The 21027-nt window shown below is 36.7% G+C and overlaps 1 protein-coding gene across 1 annotated transcript in view; it reads right to left on the bottom strand.

The window, feature by feature from the left end:
* Smp_147750 (hypothetical protein) overlaps window positions 1-6094 on the bottom strand; it is a gene marked incomplete at its 3' end in the record, with an annotated part of 39137 nt that extends 33043 nt beyond the window's left edge. The window contains exons 1-2 of the mRNA XM_018796352.1: window positions 5781-6094; window positions 3429-3678 (exon numbers count right to left, since the gene is read on the bottom strand). Coding sequence (XP_018650574.1) covers window positions 3429-3678; window positions 5781-5959 — 429 coding nt within the window. The 5' untranslated portion in view covers window positions 5960-6094. The remainder of the gene's footprint in view (window positions 1-3428; window positions 3679-5780) is intronic.
* Window positions 6095-21027: the final 14933 nt, after the last annotated feature.

Raw genomic sequence — 21027 nt, 5'->3', positions numbered from 1 at the left:
TAAGTAAGTAAGTAAGTAAGTAAGTAAGTAAGTAAGTAAGTAAGCAGCTTCAATTATTTCCTTATTAAATGTTAGTCTGATTGTTCAGAAAAGTATGATCTTGAACAAGTTAGCCAGTTAAGAGTATCCTATTTTAAGGAAATGAAATTCAATTGTTTAGGTTCTCAAAAATCATGAGACTATGTGATATAGATCTTAGTTATTCTTAACAATTAAGGCATACATGCTTTATCCTACTACAATTAAACAGTCCTTTTAGTGTTATTTCATTGTTATTCAATCTATCTCAACTATATAAAATAATTTATACTTAAAGAACTAAGGAAATGAAAAGAATGACTAGGTAAGTATTAGCTTAGTTTGAATTTTTTCAAAGATGACAAAATAGCTCATCTGTAAACAACAATGGCGAGACTATAACTTATGAACGAACCAATCACATTTCAGGTAGAAGATCTTGGATTTAGGCGCGAAATTCATTCACTTATTGGACTAAATATCATTTTAGTGATATAGATGATATCACTTCGTGATGAACACCATAAATCTAATTCCAAACCCTAACAACCAACATTATATCCTGATTCCTTACACTAATATATAACCCTAGTAAATAGGTAGACATTCCAAGGTCATTTTAGCGTTATTCAAAGGTTGTCAATAACTTATAGTATTACCACAAATGCTTGAATGCTAATATATATTACTCTTCCTAATATTAATTAGTTTACTATATATCAAGGAAATCTCTTATGATTATCTTCTCTTCAGCGGGTTTGTCAGTTTCAACTTTTATGATATGTTCAGAGAGGGATTTTCTGGACATTATAGTAATTTAATAGTTGAATTTATGAATCACTTGAAACTAGACCACGATGGAAAACCTGGTAGCACTGGACAGTCGTTTTGTCCTGATATGGTACTCCTCATCAGTGCGCATTCATGATCCCGCCTCACGAGATTCAAACCCTTAATCTATCAGTCTCCTACACGAGCCCTCAACCATTAGACCACTTAGTCGGGATACACCTCTCTCTGATTATAATCATCATATGTTCACTAGTGATGTTCTACAAGAGGTATTACCTGGATTTCTAGTGGAATTCAACCGGGTCTGTTGTGAGATAGTAACTCACTGAAAACAATGATGGACGGTGGCGCAATATTATCAAATGTATTAAGAATGAACTCAGAATACTAAATTGATAATTAGAGATAATTAAAAAAGTTTTAAAAACTGTACTATTTACACAAAATGTACTGTGATTATCAGTGCGTAAAAACGTTTCCCATAATTAGTAAGTTGTATTGTAGGTTAAGATAATCAAACCTATGTGGACTTCTTATAGAATGAGTTACGTTCAATCATATCCACAATACTGAAATATTAGATTACAAAATATCAAATGATATATCTTTTTGAATATCTAGGCTGACCTGAAGTGTTCCCATAGATACTAAGTTTGTATAGATGACAGATTTGGGGTGGTAATTTATTAATAGTACCTACTTACTTATATCTGTTACCCCTCAGCGAGGAACACGGACCACTCACCAGAATTCTCCATACAACTCTATCTTGTACAATCCGTTCCACTAGCTTCCAGTTCCCATTCCTCATTTTGATGTCTGCTCCGAATTCCACACACAGTGTGCTCTTTAACAATCCTCTTTTTCGTCTCCCTTCCACAAACACACATGCTTGCCTCGTCATGCAGTTTGAGGATTTCCACAATGTGTGTCCTATTCACGTCCAACGAATTTCCCTAATTTCCTTCTCAGATGGAACATGGTTTGTTCTCTCCCACAGAAGTCTCTTGCAGATGGCTTCCGAGCAACTGACATTGAGTATCTTGAGTACACAACTGTTTATAAATACTTGTACCTTCTTGGTGATGATTGTGGTAGTTCTCCACGTTTCATCTCCGTACAGTAGAAATAACTGTCTTGATGTTCGTATTGAAGAATGTGAATTTGATGTTGACTGATAGACAGTTGTTTTGAGTTCCATATGTTTTTCAACTGTAGAGATGCTGTTCTTGCTTTGCCGATCCTCACCTCTACGTGTACATCAGATCCTACACGTTCATCGTTGGTGCTATCCAGATACGATGAACTTTCCACCTTTTCCAGAGTTTATCCATTAAGTATGATTGTGTTGTTTATCTTTGTGATGTGTGTGTTTTAGAATCTTGCTTTTTCTTGTGTATTTCATTGCCAATGATAAGAATGAGTAAATATTGTGTTGTTTTATAAATTGACTGAGTTTGGAAAATATTGTGCGTTAGGTTTTGATCTAGTAGTTTAGAGATAAAATGATCGTCATGTGACTTGAAAGTCCTAGGTTTGACTCCTTCAGGAGTCGTAAAGATTCATTACTTTGTAGTTCCCAATTAAAATATAAGAATTATCTATCGCTCTTTGGTTCATTATAATTCCTCAGCCAACATTAGTTTGTGATGAAAAACATCCACAGCGCTATCCATTCTTCATAAACTACTTGACCAAAGAATAAAATATATGATATAGGTGATGATGAAAACCTTCGTTTAATCGTATATAAAAATTTGCCAAAATGTTAAGCGATATTCGATAGAACCTGGGTCACAAATATGTAAAAGAAATTAGATATAAACTTTATATTTGAAGTAATCACGAATATTGAAATTTGAATAACTTCAAATTTCCGCTTTCAGAACTGGTTCGAGCTTCTCCTTGGAATAATAATTATGAAAACTGTCGTTCAGTCATGTTCAACTCCAGGTTTGAAAAGGATTATACGGGTTTAGTATTGACATCTCAAAACAGTCCTACTGTATGGAGATGAAACGTGGAGAACTACTACATTCATCGTCAAGAAGGTACAAGTACTAATAAACAGTTGTCTATGCAAAATACTCAACATTCACTGGCCCAATACTATCAGCAACAGCGTTTTATGGGAGAGGACAAAACAACTTCCAGCTGAGGAGGAAATTAGGAAAAGACGTTGGAAGTGGATCGAACATACATTAAGAAAATCACCAATATACATCACGAGGCAATCCCTAACTTGGAATGGTGAAGGGAAGCGGAAAAGTGGAAGGCCAAAGAACACATTACGTCGGGAAATAGAAGCAGATATGAAAAGGATGAATAACAAGTGGGAAGAACTGGAAAGGATTGTTGAGGAAAGAGTTGGATGGAGAATGCTACTGGATGGCTTATGCTCCTCCACGAGGGGTAACAGACGTAAGTAAGTATTGACATTTAATGTTGTACTTGTCATGTTCATCATAAAATGATCTATTTACACAGAACTGTTTCCATAAAGTCAAGAGCCTTCAAAAGAATATAAATTTAAACAACATATGAGTATTTTACTCTTATGGTATTTGCTGTACATAAAATTCAGTTATTCATACAATTAATCTTTTTCCAAGACTTACGGCTTTTCTCTCTTCATCTAAATGTCTTTCAAGTTTAGACAACAAATCGAAAAAGATACTTTGATTAGACTGTGTATCATTACAATGTTCATTTTGATGATTATTACAATCGTCCATAATGACCGGATTCAGTATAGATTCCTTTGTATTATTATCAGAATGAGTATTCATTGAATTATTCTCATTGTTACTATTCAGAAGGTTATCCGATTGACAAGGTTCTGAAGAGTTTTGACTAGATGTTTTATATCTAAATAGAAGAAAATATGTAACGTGACTAGACTACACAACTACACTTTTTAGTCTTCACTTAGAGCCTGTACAAATTCCAGTTACCTTAAATTTGATCCCTTGTAATTTCTTAGTATGGAATAAAGAAGAAATGCTAATGTTATGTCGCGATAACAATAGTGAATGATAACTTTGGGATCCATTTATGGACCAATATGATGCATGTATTTTTTTTATCGTATAATTGCTAAATAACTAAACTATTCATATTCATGTTCCCCTTATCATGAGCTTTATTTTGAACTTTAAACTATTGTTATACGATTTACCATTCATGAATTACACCCAGTCTACTAATTACTGTTCCTCCTATTCACAGCCATATTTGGCTAACTTTTGTACAAATGTTATTTTCTATTTTATTGGTACGATGTGGTCAGTCTGTTTGCTTTATAAACTCAGTATATTTGAAATATAAGGATTCATACCACAGAGGCTGTTCTGAACTTAACTGGCTGGGCTAGACAGAAGCATGACCGATACGTACTCTAGACTGCTCGTATGGTTTCTGTGTGTCACTGTTCCAATTGATAATTCGCTGCTCTCTGGTTGACGGTCTTATCACGTTCATACGTTAACAAGCCATCCACTCGGCCACAAGTTATAACAGCTTACTAGTGTGTTATCATTTCATTATCAACAAAATTGAAACAGATATTTTTGCAATATCTAAGAAACTGTATAAACGAAAATTGATTTAATATTTGGAACGGAATTACAATCTTCTAGTAAGGTGAAATATTCTGAATAACACTTCAAGAGATCAGTACAAAATAATTCAGTGAAAACAGGATTTGATATAAACAATTTCTCTATCAGTCATTATTATCTATGAATTTATATTCTTAGAAACTCGTGCTATTACGGGTATGAGGGCTAATATCACTTCCCGGCTGCCTACACCGTGAAAGAGTATTTCTTGAGGTACCTGAAAAGGAAGTTGGATTAATGTTGGTCTTAACGATCTGGGAGCGTGACCGCAAAGCCCAAGGAACAACTGCTTGAGGCCGGTCACGCACGGCCTTTTTGTGGGAGGTTTTTGACGTTTTAGCTCCGTTATTCAAATGGCCTTACCGCTGGAGACGGAAATCCGTGAGGTAAGGTGAGGTGTGATATTTTTAGGGTCGACCTTTTCTAACCCTTTCCTTCCTTATGAGGAAGAAGCATCGCTGTAGATGCTGGTTGTACGAGGGAAACACCTTACTGCTGTCACACCCTTCTACAGTCAACAGTACGACTTCGCCCTCAGATCTTGAGTTGCTGCTTTTAGTCTTACCGTTCTTTAATCGAAATGCCTGGCATGGTAGAACCTACAGCAACATATGTTCCAGCCAGTATAGCTTGGTTGGGTCATCATGATAAGCAAGCCCGACCACCACGTAGAGGTAGCAGCTACGGTCGAGTTCTTAGAAACTGGTCTATAATATTTTATGAAGTTCATTGTAGGAGACTGTAGTCTATTTACAAATCAGTTCCTTCACTGTTTTTAATGATTTCTTAAAATTTTGCTTTCTTTCTTGTTTTATTTTAGTGAAAATAACATGGTATAGTTGGGAGCAATAAATGTTTGATTCGTACTATTTGATACAAGTCTATAGAGTTAATATACAAGAATTGTATTTCTTAGCTAAAATTTGATAATCAGAAAGATGTTTTGTGGAGATTTAGTATTTTCATAGTTGAAATGCTTGAGTCAATTGAAGGTAGACCACCAAAGAAAACCTAGAAGCACTGGAAGGCCGCTTCGTCCTATTGCGGGACTCCTCGGCAGTGCGCCTCGCGAGATTCGAACCCAGGATCTATCAGTTTCGCACAAGAGCGCTTAACCTCTAGACCACTGAGCTAACCGGTATCCAGTACTTCCAGGTTTTCCTTGGTGGTTTAGCTTCAATTGATCCATACTTTCAACTAGTAAAATTTGATATTTATGAAAGTGAGTACTCAATACTTTAAGCAAAACTAATCAATATCAGAAAAAATCAACACTAACTATTGTTTGCAGAGAAAAATGACTTCAAAAGAAAAACAAAGATGTAGCATATTAAATTAATGAAAACTAACTTTCCAGTATCCTTTTTATTACATATTCTAGATGAGGGTTTCATTTTTCCACTTCCATACTTTTTATAACATTTTAATGGTAATGAAGATGTAATGTGTTTACATGATACTTTATGTGTAGAACATGGATAAGAATTATCACATCCAATTAATCCTTTTCGAATACTTTCATGTATCATGGAAATGTGTTGAGTCGACTAATTCAAATTCTTTAAACTTGGCTTCAATAACAATGAAGGTGTATTCAGATTTATTCAATTATATAACCAGTCAATTTTATAAAACGTCAATAGTTCTGTAAACAGAAAATAGGAAATAACTTCAAAAGTTTGAAAGGATTTACTGGTAGACATTATCTTCCTATAGGCAATAATCATTGAAAGTTTATCCCTTTTGTCTTGTGTTGAAGCTTACATCCCTTAAAAATGACAAAATAATAAGCTAATTCTTATTGATAAACTATGCTATATCTAACTTAGAATCCTGAAGGGAAGCGGAAAAGAGGAAGGCCAAAGAACACACTACGTCGGGAAATAGAAGCAGATATGAAAAGGATGAATGTTAACTGGAAAGAACTGGAAAGGAAGGCTCAGGACAGAGTTGGATGGGGAATGCTGGTCGGCGGCCTACGCTCCTCTACGAGGGGTAACAGGCGTAGGTAAGTAAGTAAAAATACTACCTAATATAATTGAATCTTTCTTTAGAATAATGCATTTAATAAATTTTTATCATCATATCATATAGATAGTTGAAACAAATAATTGTTATTAAAGTAGTTAAGTGTATGGTACTCTATGAACTACTAATAAGAATCATTCAATCAGTGGTCTATCGGTTAAGTGCTCTGACGCGAGACTGATAGGTCCTGGGTTGGAATCTCGCGAGGCGAGATCGTGGATGAGCACTGCTGAGGAGTCCCACAATAGGACAAAATGGCCGTTGAGTGCTTCCAGGTTTTCCATGGTGGTCTAGCTTCAATCGACTCATGCTTTCAACTATGACAATCAGTAAATGTCGATACAATAACAAATAAACTACTCATTGTGCTTACAAGCAAATTCATCGTATCATCTGTATACCTTTTTCATCATTTTTTTTGCCAACAAATGAGACTCAGATGAAATATCCATCGACATAGTAAAATAAACACTGAAGATAACCATGAAAAGTAATGTATAATTATTTATTCAGTTATTATAACTGCATTCTCTTATTTTTAGGTTTGTTTGAAATGTTCATAGGCCGGTTGTAAATCTTAAAAATATTTCTCTTGAGATACATATTATGTGATAATAAGTTTGTAACTAGTTACCTATTCGGAATCATATAAGTCTGAGACGTTATACAATGATTGAAAAAGCGTTTTTTGTGTATTTTGATAAGGTTAATAGTTGGCGTTTTTCTTAATTATAACTGAAAAATTCACTAAACTTACGCGTCACCTAGAAAACATGATCATTTCAACATCCCAAGCTAATGAACTTAAGCCGGAATTTTAAGTTTGACTTTTTAAGCTCATAAGACGAGAAGTGTTAGATTTAACTAATTTTACTTTCATGAGGAACTCCACCTGTAACTATTCTATAGTTACTGTCGGTTCCAAGCCCATACAAAGGAGGAGGATCGGGCATGAGGTCGGGAACTCCACTCCATAGAAAAAACCTGGCTAGAAAAACGCTGGTCAGATTAAACAAATTAAACCATCTAAACTCTGCCCTGGGAGTTGAAGGAAGAATTGTGACGCCTTATGATGAAAGCTGAGATTATTCGGAAGTCACTAGGCTTATGCTCCTCCTAACAATCAGAGAAACAATGTGGGAGACCATTAGGACTAGTCAAATAGCAACGGAAGTGAGGAGATACAACTTGGTAGTAGCCTCTGCAACAATTGGCCTCAACATACACAAAGGTACAAGAAAGATCATGAAACACGACGCAGAGAAGAACAACACAATCACACTTAATAGACAAACTCTGGAAAAGGTGAGAGGTTCCTCGTATCCGGGTAGCATCGATGATGAACGTGGACGATCTGATGTACATGTAGAGGTGAGGATCGACAAAGCAAGGATAGCATTCATACAGTTGAAAAACATATGGAACTCAAAACAACTGTCTATCAGTCAACATCAAAGTCACAATCTTCAATACGAACGTCAAGACACTTAGTTCTATTGTATGGAGCTGAGACGTGGAGAACTACCACAAACATCATGAAGAAGATACAAGTATTTATGAACAGTTGTCTACTCAAGATACTCAATGTCAGTTGTCCGGAAGCCATAAGCAACAGACCTCTGTGAGAGCGAACAAACCATGTTCCAGTTGAGAGGGAAATTAGGAAAAGACGTTGGAAGTGGATAGGACATACATTGAGGAAATTATCAAACTGCATGACGAGACAAGCGTTTACTTGTAAGGGAGTTGAGAGAGAGGAAGTTCAAAGAGCACACTCTGTGGAATTCAGAGCAGACATCAAAATGAGGAATGGGAACTGCAAGTGAGTGGACAGGATTGTCGAAGACAGAGTTGTATGGAGAATGCTGGTGAGTGGTCTATGTTCCTCGCTGAGTGGTAACGGGCGTAAGAAACATTCGTGAGCGGACAAAAGTAAAGAAATCAAGAAAAATGCTAAATTTCATGCAGGTAGTAGACCCTACTATACAGGACAAAGACTATTGAAATTACAGAGTAAAATATTTGACAATCAAAATGCTCTTCAGTTACACAGTCAAGAAACTGCTCCAGATAGTTGAATATTTATTGAAGTTACGTAGTAATAACTTTTGTACTGTTTTATTCTAGGTTTCATCTTACTAAAATTCAACTTCAGGAGTTCGGTATACTAGTTTTTTACATTTCAATTAGCAATATAGATGTCCCAATGATTAGTGACTGTCTTCAATACGTGATATGTCAGGTTTGTAAGCTCACTAATATTCTTCGGATTCTTTGGATTGAATCACTTTTTTATAATGCGGTAATTTTCATGTTTGACTGTAAGGCTGAACCACATCTTATGTTTTACGGCGTAAATGTGATTTCAGCAGACGTTTTGCTATGCTTGGTAATCCATTGTTCAATTTAAAGATGTGTGTGGACTACTAGACTTGAAGATTTTGTCATGTGGTAATTATTCCAGAAAAGAATCTTTACAACCTTATCAAGTGCACTTCACTTTACAAATGATCACTACAACAAAATCAATGGTGAAGATAGACATTTCACGCTCCGATTTTGTAGAGATTATTAAGCAATTACGTTTGCTTTTCATTTGAAACAAGTATTAGCTTGCAGAGGGTCTTTCAATGAACGATTTTAAAAGACTAATATTTGCACGAAGAATATTCTTTTAGATAAATTCTTTTCAAGTTCCACAATTACATGGTCAAATTAATAATCTGAAAAGTGGATAAGTCAAGAGCAAAGTACATCGTTTGGAGTTTAAACATGTGAGCGATTTTACACTCTAGATTTTGACAAACTCTGTGAATACAATGGATACTATCGTTAGCTGGATTTTGGATAAGATTCACCTCTTTTAAATATCTAATGGACTATTGCTTTTTCATGCACGTAATCCTACATGCATGGACGTACAAAATAGATGTAGTTAAATTTAACTTAGTTTGTAGAAAAAAACCAATGGCCGACTTGGCTCTCAATTTATTTAAATACAGAACGACAAACAAATTAACATTGTACATGACAGATGCCAGGCGAACAAATAAGCCAAACAAATTGTTACTTATATGCTGAGTTTCGAAAGTAACTTTTGTTCCGACCAAATTGCCTTTTTGGTGTACAAGATCACCAATATGCACTAATATTATGGTAGGGTGACAAAAATGTCTAGAGACACTGGGTAATTACCCAGTGAGATGAAAGTTCAAGGAAGCCAATCAGTTCATAATAATTCACCACAAAGATGTTAGATATAAGATATCATTATTCTCCTGTGTGTTCACACAAAAACGTTTGAGCCCTAATTTTAAATGCTCATACCCACAAAATCAGCCATATATTTCATATTACCATGGTGCACACTACCACACAGTTTAATTACACGTCTGATAATTACGACCAAAAATATTAAGTCATCAATTTTCCTATGTTGCAGATTATCTATAATAATCATTTATAGTTTGTTGAAAATCACCAGTAGTAATTGGATTTGCTGGCTTGAATTAAGAATACTTCTTAGAGCCTCAATGAGCGATGAAGAAAATAACTATAAACAATACATATGACGATACTCGGTAGCATTAAAAAAATAAGTACGATTCATGAGGAAATCTGAAGTGCCGCGGATACACATAAACTTATTTGACCCATACATAAGCGTTAGTGATACGCTTAAACACATAAAGCCCAACTCGCTGTTTCATTTGGGTCAAAAATACGAATTAAACATGGCGATAACTCAGTCAACATACTGAATGCATTTAGCGCACATTGACTTTGAATTGTTCCAGGTTCTCTAAATACTTTGGAGGTTTTAAATATGTCATGCTGTACCAGTGATTAGAGGCCCACCTATGTCATTTGTTTCTCCAGTTAGTCCACAAAAAGTAAATACTCACCTTACATTGGCTTGCTGAATTGCGTACACAAAGTGAAAAAATGATTAACTTCTGAACATAACATTTTTATCGCAACAACTGGCAGTTGGTTAAGTCGCAAACGTTTACTTTTAGCTGCTACACTAGCTCCTCCCAAAATGTTGACCAAGTAAATTTAAAAGAATGGGTTTTGCAGCGCATTAACTACTTGACATTGATACATCAGTCGCAAATAACCTGCACTACTCATCCATATCTGACCAAAAACTCCCAGTAGGTTATCTTCTCCCTCGGTAGTGTGTTTCTTCCCACTGTAAGTAATCCAAAGTGACTTTCTGTACTTTTTGGCTATGCAAGGAGCAGAGCTAGTAAGAGTATAAAGCGTAGATCGAACGAAAACATCTGAAGAAGTCCCGCGCGTCTTCTACCCAACAATATTTTGGTGATCTACGTTTTTCTCATTCTCCGTTCAGCCATTAGATGTTTATTTTTATGCTTCCTGTGACATCCTAAATTTAGACAAAAAGAATCTGCCCTTCAAGGGATTAAAATAAATGCACGCAACCAAACTTGGAGGGAAAATGTTAAGCTATGTGTAATAAATACTCACTTTTCACACGACTGTTCGGTCTTCAAGAACCTACTGGCAATATAGAAGGAAACAGGTAAGAAAGAGACATCATGAGAATGGGCGTGTGCCAAACTATTAAGCCACATAAAAATAGTACCATTCTATGCCCTCTAGAGGTTAGATACATCGCTCTGTAAGATTCATTTTTAAGATTTTGTTTCTGAAAATCCCTTGTAGCTGTAAATAATTCCCCAAAATCAATAGCTCATTAAGTGTTCGACATTGGATGCTGACTACGTTGTTTAAGTGGACTTGTTTAACTGAAGGCTTTCGGTCATGCATCCGTACCAGATCACGTTGCAACTCGGCGTGGGACACAGCTCCTACGTTTCCATAGTCAGCTAAGTGCAAACTCCTCTCGATATATTGGTAACGAATCAAATATATCTTTCCTGCCTCTTCTCGTCTGACTTCTGTGTCAGTGGTCCTCACAATGAATTTATCTATAATGGTATTCCTAATGAATATGACAAATATGTTCCGAATGAGTCGAATTCTAGTCACATTTGTGGTGTTATTGTATGAGATGTTGGATACTCTCACGAACAGTGTTTGTTGAGTAGAATCCCTATGATGATGAATCTGAGGGAATAGCATGTTTTCTTGAAGCGATCAGAGAACCAGTTTGCCCAGATATGGAGTTTGCACAGGCAGAGAAGCCAAATCAATTCCAAGATTAGCCTAATGAGTATGAGGCAGATGAATGTTTTCCATTCGATTGTTTCGCAGGTGAATCAAGCCTAGATGAATCACATGTGTTAATTACATATATCAATTCATAATTATCTGTGTATTCTAATACGAATAACAAAAAGAATATGTATCATAATTTTAATGCAAGTCAAAGTAACATGATAGAAGACCTCAAATTACATGTCAGTGTTTATCCCCAAATAGTCACATATAATAATGAAAGCGTAAGATCTAAGAAGATAATGCAAATTGGGAACGTCAAATTGATTATAACATTACGATGTAAGGACTCAACACTATTTCGTGGGGGGAAGATAGTGTTGGAAAGTCTATGATGCAAATTCTAAATATCAGTGGTTTCACTAGACAACCGACATGATGATTGTATACGATTCCACAACCCAGATGAGTCTGTTCCGATTTCGGTTGTTAATTCTACTAATAACGAGTGCATTCTAGATGATGTAGAGTCTACATCCAACACACTATCGAACAGATGTAGGATGAACTTAAGAAGATATACAATCGATTACAGACACTTACACTTGAGCTGTGGAGGATGTAGTGTTTGAATTAACCAATGATTCCCTTGTATTGATGACTGTTTTGACTTTGAATTCCAAATACAGTACATTCGTTCGTGCTCATCTAATACTTCTTGATTAACTTGCGTTATTGTTGTAGTTACTAGTTCATACTATAATACAAATACTCTCAAATATCACAGTTTCGTGAAATCAATGGAAAATCAATGGAAGCATCTGTTTTTAAAGAAGAATTTCTAACATTTATTGATGGTTAATGTATCTGTAGTTTTTAGCTAGACTTAATTGCCTTGCTCAGACAAAGCGTTTATGCTTCAAAATATCCTTCATCAACACATAGTCCATTGTTGTTTGTATTTTAAAAACATGAAGAATTCTTTGATTCTCTGGTTTAATTTTGCTGTAGTTTTAAGTATCTAATTAGTTGGCACATCAGTTCAGTTTTACATGTTCCTGTTGCCTTTAGTTTCCACCATATGAACAGAGTATGTTCTGGTTAACGAAAACGCACAATGTTTTTCATGAGACATCATATCGTGCCATGGATTATCTAATGATGAATTTCCGTTCTTTAATAAAGCTACTTGTAACTGGATGAACAAGTTTTATATCCGTTACTATCTCACATCTTTTGCCTTTGAAATTACGTAGTCTGTGAGTTTTCATCATACTTCTATCTGGCTGCCATACATTTTACTGATATTGGCGTAAAATACAGAAGAATGGCTGGTTTGGTGGTCATAGCAGAAGATTCCCCGTTAATTTGTTGACTTTCTCCCATCGTAGCGCGATAGCTTTTTCTTGTGGTCCCTACCAGGTTGTTAGGATATTTAGAGAGCAAATCACCTAAGCAACATGCATGATATGGCAAGTGAATATAACAAATAAACTAAACGTTATGTGAAGGAAAGGGAAAAGTACTGCCCGAATCCATTAACATTTTGTTACTATTGTTTTCAAAAATGACAGTGATGAAAATGTGCTTTAAATGACAATGTTCTCGGGATTTTAACTGAAGAGATTTCACTTGACAAACTTTTTTGGGCTACTCATGGTAGGATTAAGCTTAAGCTCTTAATAAAATCGATGCCTTACGTCTGATGTTTAATACAGACATTCTAATTCCGCATAATCTTATATTCATTTTGGAATACAACATATGCCTAAGTATGTGGGTATTAAATACATCATTTCAGTTCTATTGGCTAGCTTGTGCTCAGTTGGTGATTAGTTTGAGTGACCTACGCGTGAACTTTCTCAGTACTCTTCTGATTGGTTGCATTTCTATCTATTTAATATAATATATTTCTGCAAGGGCAGGTACACGCCATTCTTACAGGCATAATCTATCAGTTACAAGACTTACTGGTTCACAGTATGCATCCCACTCAGGGTTCTTTAGTAAATATGATTGTGTAGTCTTCAAAATATTTTCCAAAGGGACGTCGCGTTCATCTTACACACCGGATCCAATCTCGACAAACTTGTTAGGATTTCGGCCGTGCCAAGTATTTATGCAATGCAATTTTTAAGTTTAAAGCTGTTATAAAGTAGACTTGTGGAGCGCACGGTGTGAACTATGACCTTGCGAAAGCGCGTACGTTGAGTTTGTTCCAGATGTGAGAAGTTCCATAGCTTAGCCCTCAGAGGAAAATTCTGAGGAAAAAGAGAAACTGAGAAGCACCAAGGCATTTGTCAGTCATCTCTCATTATCAAATTGATGTATAAATACTTGAGGCACACTTAGTTATTTCGAGTGCAGACAGTTTGAATTCATCTTAACACGATACAGGTAAGACCAGTCTATTGTGGTCATGCATTTGTTTCGTAACAACTGATGGATATTCTGTTCCCGATGTTATTTCTATCGTAATATATTAACATCAGCAACAATGCAGATCCTGTTTAATTATAAAATATCTAACTCTGAAGTTTTCTTCAACACCATTATCTTTACAATCCAGTTGTGCACACTTAGTCCTACTATATTTTGATCTTCGACTACTAATACACGTGTTGGTTAACTTAACGACTGAAATACATGTTCAGGACCATACATATTATTGCCCTTATTTCTTTCTTTAGTCCTCTATCATGCAGCATAAAGATAAAGAATATAACAGTCCTCCTGGCCTTTTCGGTAACTTTCGAACAGTTGTCGCTGTTGCATGTAGTTATTTCTCAGACAAATGGTCTAATGGAACATATGATGTCTTATTATCTAGCCTACCCACATCTGCTGTATTCGTAGACCATGTTTTTGTATGTAGAAATTCGTCGGTATCTGTCCTATTATTATGAGATGTTGTCCAAGTGAAGATCTAGGTGATACATCTACTTTGCTACATCTTATTCAGATGTGCATATACGTAACTCACCACTGTTCTCAGGTGTGGATCGGTGTAGACCCGGACATTCGATGTGATATTACTTATTGGAATGGCTATCGGAACACCGAAAATTTGTCTATGTATGTAAATAAGTAGGCAAATTCACTGTGATACTTTAAGGGATTTGTGGTATCTGGATCTTAGACTGGTGTCAGTGCGCACTTCTACGCTACTAGGATAACAGACCTGATCTGATATTTTGGACGGATCGTATGACAATTCATTGGTGATATATGGCATAGCAGAGGTAAGAATGATCAGTTAGCAAATCCACCATTTCAGCTGAAAATGAATGTAATTCAACGATCAATTATACATTTTCAAGAGTCAGGAAATAACCAGTGAGAGTGAAGTATTGAGACATCAACTTTCAGCAAATAATTCTAGTCCAGGGCCAAAATGGTTACCGTTATCTGTTTACCGTGGTTTAATCTACTGTGACATGACCAAAGCGACACCTCCAACTTCTTTCCGAAAAAAAATACTAGACAACTATCGTTTAGTAGTCTTCTCATGTTTTTCTCATATTTCCTGAAAAGCTGCGACCAAAATAATCAGTGCAAGAAATATTTGACTTCGTTTGCAGGTTAAATACAAGCAAGTTAGAGAGTGTCCTGGATGCCGACAGTAATAGGTTAACAGCCGTATGAGTTCACTCATCATGTTTTCTCAAAGTAAGATGCGCTTTTTATAATGTGTTTTCATAAGAATAGTTTCCAAAGGGGCATATCGTCCACGTTACATACCAGATCCAATCTCGACAAAAAGTGTATTAGGGTTTCGGTCGTGCTAAGTATTTATGTAATGCAGCTTTTTAAGTTTATAGTTGTTACAAAGTAGGCTTGTGGAGCGCCTGGTTCGAACTATGACCTTGGGAAAGCGCGTTCCAGATGTCAGAAGTTACATAGCTTCACCCTCAGAGCAAGATTCTGAAGAGAAGAGAAAAGAAAAAAAAGAAACCGAGGAGCAGCAAGGCATTTGGATATGAACGATAACCAATGCTTGACATGTATTAGTGGATCAGATGGAGGTATGATAAATTATTAGATTAAATTGATACTAGCTCATGTTGCAAGAGTAAACTGCGATTAGGGGCTCCAGAAGAGAGAAGGCAGTAATAAAGAACAATGAGTTGTGATATTTATCAAGGTGGAGTAGGTTCCAATGAAGGAGGGAAGTCTAGGTTGGAATGAGGAGGAACAGAGAGTGCATATAGAGAGTAAAGTGTTGAGTAAAATAGCAACCATATCCTTTACAGTCAGTTTTTTTTTCATCCGATGCCTGCCACACAGTTTTCATGTAAAAGTCCGAGTTAGCATGTTAAAGGTTGTCTTAGTAGAATAGTTAATCCAGCACAAAAATAGAAACATGAGTCTGAATGGTGAGTGTAGGAGAACAATCTCAATATCACAGATCTATTGACTTGTTCTCATCCATAAAGAGCCTGATACAAACAAAATGTTCTGCCCCACAAACACGGGTGGATTGAAATCATCGCCCTCACCATCAGTGCTTGCCGGTCAGTAACTCCACCCTCCCTCCTTTTGTGATGTTAGGCTCATTTACACTTACTTTTTGGTTACATATCATACCTCACACAATGCTCTGTGTTTCACATCCTGTTGGAAAACACTATTTCTATAAGTACCATTTTACAAGCTTATCAGACAGTTACAAATTGTGGACTGTGGGTAAGGCTTCGATGCAATGTTTTTATTGACTATATAGTAAAGTGTAGGTTACGAATCAGAGCATAGGCATTAGGAAGGGTATAGTGTAGGATATTTGTTTACCATAGTAGGCGGAAAAGTGGAGATTTATATTAGTTACAGATAAGGTAAGATAACGAGTGGTGAAATAAAATTAATGGCAAGGCGACATAGTGTACAGATGAGTAAAAAGCTGATAAATAGACAAGAAGTAACTCACACTAAATTCGCGCTGAGGTTGTTTTGTTCTATGCTAACCAGTTGATGGGTGATAGGTTCTGTGGTTGTACGACCACTGGCAGTAGGCAGTCGATTGTGCGTTTCTTCTGATGTTTTAGGGTATTTATAAGCGTCGTTTAGCGACCGAGTATTGATAGGTCCAGTGAGTTGCCTGTATACTTCAATTGAAAAGAATTAGTGAGGGGAAAGTATCTAATACAACTAAAAGGTAGGGAAATAAGGCGATTCAGTCTATATATGTAGAGAGCCTATGATGTCTGTGTGGGATGTGGATGTGTTCGTTTGCACCAGATCTATGCAGGTGAGGGCTTGATCAATGAGTCTTGTAAACGTATGTAATTTGTCTGCCATGCGTATTTCAGAAGGCAGACTGTTCCATATCAATGCGTACTTGATAAGGAAGAAGTTTTCACGTGTTTTTGATCTGTGTTTTTCAATTTTGACAGTGGATACTTTGTCTCGAAGGTTGTATTCATGTGAGTCTTGGTAGAGAGCTATATTACATGTGGAATAAGTAAGGTTTTTAAGGAGTTTGAAATAAAGAATCAAGTTAGACCTAAGCCTTCTTTTCCAGAGGGGTTCTGGTCCTAAGATATAGCATCTGGCTTTGTAGTTAGTGAGTTGGTCGTTCTTAAGTATTTTGCGAGTGAAGTCTCGTTGTATTCCTTCCACCTTAAGTATATCAGACAGGCGTAGGTTGGAAAATAAGAACGAGCAGTATTCGACGATGGGTCTTACGCAAGTTTTATACAGGATGATTTTAGTTTCCTTTTGAAAGAAATTACGAAGGATGAAGCCAAGCAATCTCCGCGTTTGAGATGCTTTAGTTGAAATATGTTCAGAGAAGTTAAGACTGTCAGAGTAACGTACCCCAAGGTCAGTTACTGATGTCAGTCTGAGCAGTGGGTTTTTGTTAAGTGCTAGTTTTAGTTTAAGTGACGTGTTTCCAATACATAGCCAACCGCATTTCTCTGTGTTGAGCTCTAGCCCCCAGCGTTTGCACCAGTCGTCTACTTTGTTGAGTTCATGTTGGATCGTTTGCATAGTACTTCGTACATCATCAATGTCAGTTTTATAGATGACTTTTAAGTCATCAGCGTAGAGGTAGGTCTTACCTGTGGTAAAGCACTTGCATATATTGTTGATATAAATTATAAAGAGCAATGGACCCAAGACACTACCCTGCACAACACCACTGGTTATTGGTCGAGGTGTAGATGTTGTAGAGTTAATCTTGGTTATTTGGTATCTGTTTGTGAGGAAAGACTTAATCCATTGCAATAGGGGGTTTATAATTCCAACTGACTGGAGTCTGTTGACGTTCCTGTAACAATGATTTTTACCGCATGACCTTATAAGCTTCACTTACGCTAACGTGAATGATTTACGTCGGACGACGAATACTTGGCAAAAATGGTAAATGTCAATAAAAACCAACGCGGTATCATTATCAAAACTGTATGATTCGGCTATTCAGGAGAAGCCAACCCCAAATGCATCCACTTTGCCTTCTAATTGAACATACTTTTCTCTCGGTAAGATCGTATATACAAGTTAAAAGTCATTACAAAGTGGGAGCCAGGGATGCGATCGTGTAGGTCATGATAGTCAACGACATTACTTGAACGTAAGATCACTTAGATCAAACGAGAAAAATGGCAAGTGTGCAATATTAGGTTGCATCCACTTAGCTAATAGCATGAATAAGTACATCACTACTGACCTTAAACTTAAATCAAGCCAAGGTGCCTGAGTTTTCAAAGATATAATTTATCGCATTTACTTTTCGGTGCACCAGTTAATAATTTATGATCCACGTTAACTATGAATCACTTGGCTTATATCATGCTTCAGAAGTGCTTAGAATCTACGAAACATGTGGAAGGTTCTCGTCTGAACGTAGAGTATCTAGGCTCTGCAGGAACTAACCTTCATCAGAAGAACCCAACTCGTTCTCATGCCTTTTCAAGGGGTTGGGTTGGAACACTCCTTACTGCTTTGTTCAAGGTGTCTAAAATATTTTGGATTCGCATAAGTTATTGTAGATGCCTAGGGGGTTTATTCCTAAACTCTTTAATAGCCTAAATAGGCTTAAAATTCAGTTTCAAACCCTTGGCTTTTTCCCTGAATGAATCTGTCAGCGGCTAAATTTTCTGTTTAAAGCCGGGTACAAGTCGGTGACAGAGGTTAATTAAGCCTAGAAAACCTTTGAGTCGTTTAAACGAATTTAATACAGAGTGGTGTCCACTTTTTTAGTTGCTATCTTACCTTGTAGGACCTATTGTGTCCAAAAATTCTTACTTTTAGCTCGGGTGTGCATATACTTTGTTTTCATCCAGTTGCATTAATAAAGCTCTCACGTGTTTTTCATATGGTTCTAAATCAGGACTGGCTGTCAACAGGTCATCGATGTATACCTAAGCGAAAAACAAGTGTTCTTAAACCTGTGGAGTGCTTGTGTCGCTTTCCGCAGACAAAAATTTGTCTCCACATTGTATCACCCAAGGTGTATTTAGGTGTCAAATGACGTTTTCCAAAAAAAACTTTAAGGAGACGCTGTCCTACTTGCAAACGATCGAATAATATTGATGTTAATAAAATATGCGTTATGGTTATTTCGTATAGATTCTTTCTACTTAACATGGTGATAGCAATATAGATATGAAAAGCTAGTTACTTTCTTGTAACCTTGATTGCTTCTGTGTTAGCGTATGCGTGTGCTCCATTCACCGTATTGTCTCTAACTTATTTTTCCCTCTTGCTATAAACGTGAGTCACGCTTGGCACGCTTACCTTCTCCACTTCGCTTCGCATCTGTCAATTTTTGTTAGACTAAAGGAATTTCTGAAATATTTGTGGACGTCATAAATTAACCGATCTGTCCGAAAGCGAGAGTATCCCAAATTGGCGTGATATACTGCTAGACGCTACAAAACCTATAACAAGCATTGACCAATATAAGTTTACAACAATAAACGCAAATGGGGAATCAGCTCTCAAACCTTAAACCTTATATTAAAGCGTAAAATTTAGGCGTGATGTATCGTAAGCGATCCAGGAGGGGAGTCTCTTAAAAAAACAGTACATGCTGATGCGAAGAGGTGTAAGGGTTTTTATCATGGTTGTATAGCCAGTAAGCCTTACCTTTCTTATTTCAACCAGGCTACAAATGCTGTAGAAGTTCGGAATTCGCAACGAACATCAAAGAACTACCACGGGGTGATTGAGCTAGTAATAATAGCTCGTCAGTTGAATCTCTTATAACGTTAACAAAAACAACAGATCCTTCAAATGGTTCAAATGGTTGAGGACGGAATAGAAGAAGCTTTCTCTTAACGGGCTTCCGTGTATAGCAGTAGTGGATCACCAACACCTCTATGCAAAAACCTAGGTATATTAACGATAACAGAGGAAAAAAAGAATTTGGTAAATCAAAATGGCATGTTATCCTTAGACCTTGATCATAGTAAGATATTATTCTTAGTCTTTTAGAATTGGTCAAGTTGCATCTTAAAAAAATCCTGGAAAGTCACTTGGACTAGCTCAGCCGGCAGCAACAACTCTCAAGGAGAAGTTGTGTCTACGGTCGACTCTGTGTGTTACCTCTTAGGTTTGTGTTGGAGCTAAACTTAAGAAGATGGTTAAGGGGATGACCAGAAGTGTTAAGGATACTGTAAGTCATAAGAAGGTTACCTCTAAGACGCCTGTACTCTAACGGGTAAAGGTTAAGTGGTTGGAGGCGCTCTTCATAAGGTTTGAATTTGAGTCCCCGAACTGATTTCGTGGCTCGACATTGGATACGTTCCAGAGTGTCCTTATCCTTTTGGAGGTATGGAGGAAATACTATGTTTCCGTACTCTAAATGGGGACGAATAAAACTGTTAAAGATTATATGGAAGGTTCTACCATCAAACTGGCCAAAAATGCGCTTCAATGTTACCAGTGCAAGGTTCGCTTGAAAGGCGTTTTTGTCACAGTTCGCATACGACGTCAGGTCGTAGGGTACCAACACTCCTAAATCTTTTTCGACTTGGGAAACTTCTAGAGAGGAGTTACCTAAGTTGTAACTATAGTCTGCAACATGTCACAGACGGACTACTCTGCACTTTGAAGTGTTGAAGGTAAGTCCGTTATCGTCTGCCCAACTTTGAAGTTGAGTCGGATCCTCTTGAAGTACAAGTATATCCTTATGGTTACTTACCTCTCTCCAAAGTTTCACATCATCAGCAAAAAGCAATAAGTCAGATGAAACTTGTTGAGGAAGATCGTTAATGTAAATCAAGAGGAGAAGAGGTCCTAGTATTGAGCCCTGGGAGACCCCACTAGGACATTCCATAGCCTGAGAGAGAGTGAAGTTAACCCTGACCCTAAAATGTCGATTTTCTAAATATGAAGTGAGCCAGTCAATCAAAGGGGGGTTGATACCCTGTCATTTTAAAAAGTAAAATGAATGTTGTGAAGCAAAATGATGCTCGAT

This window comes from Schistosoma mansoni, chromosome 2 (genome assembly GCF_000237925.1).
Source record: "Schistosoma mansoni strain Puerto Rico chromosome 2, complete genome".
Lineage (NCBI taxonomy): Eukaryota > Metazoa > Platyhelminthes > Trematoda > Strigeidida > Schistosomatidae > Schistosoma > Schistosoma mansoni.
The sequence above is the reverse complement of the archived record's forward strand: the minus strand, read 5'-3'. Positions and strand labels throughout refer to the sequence as shown.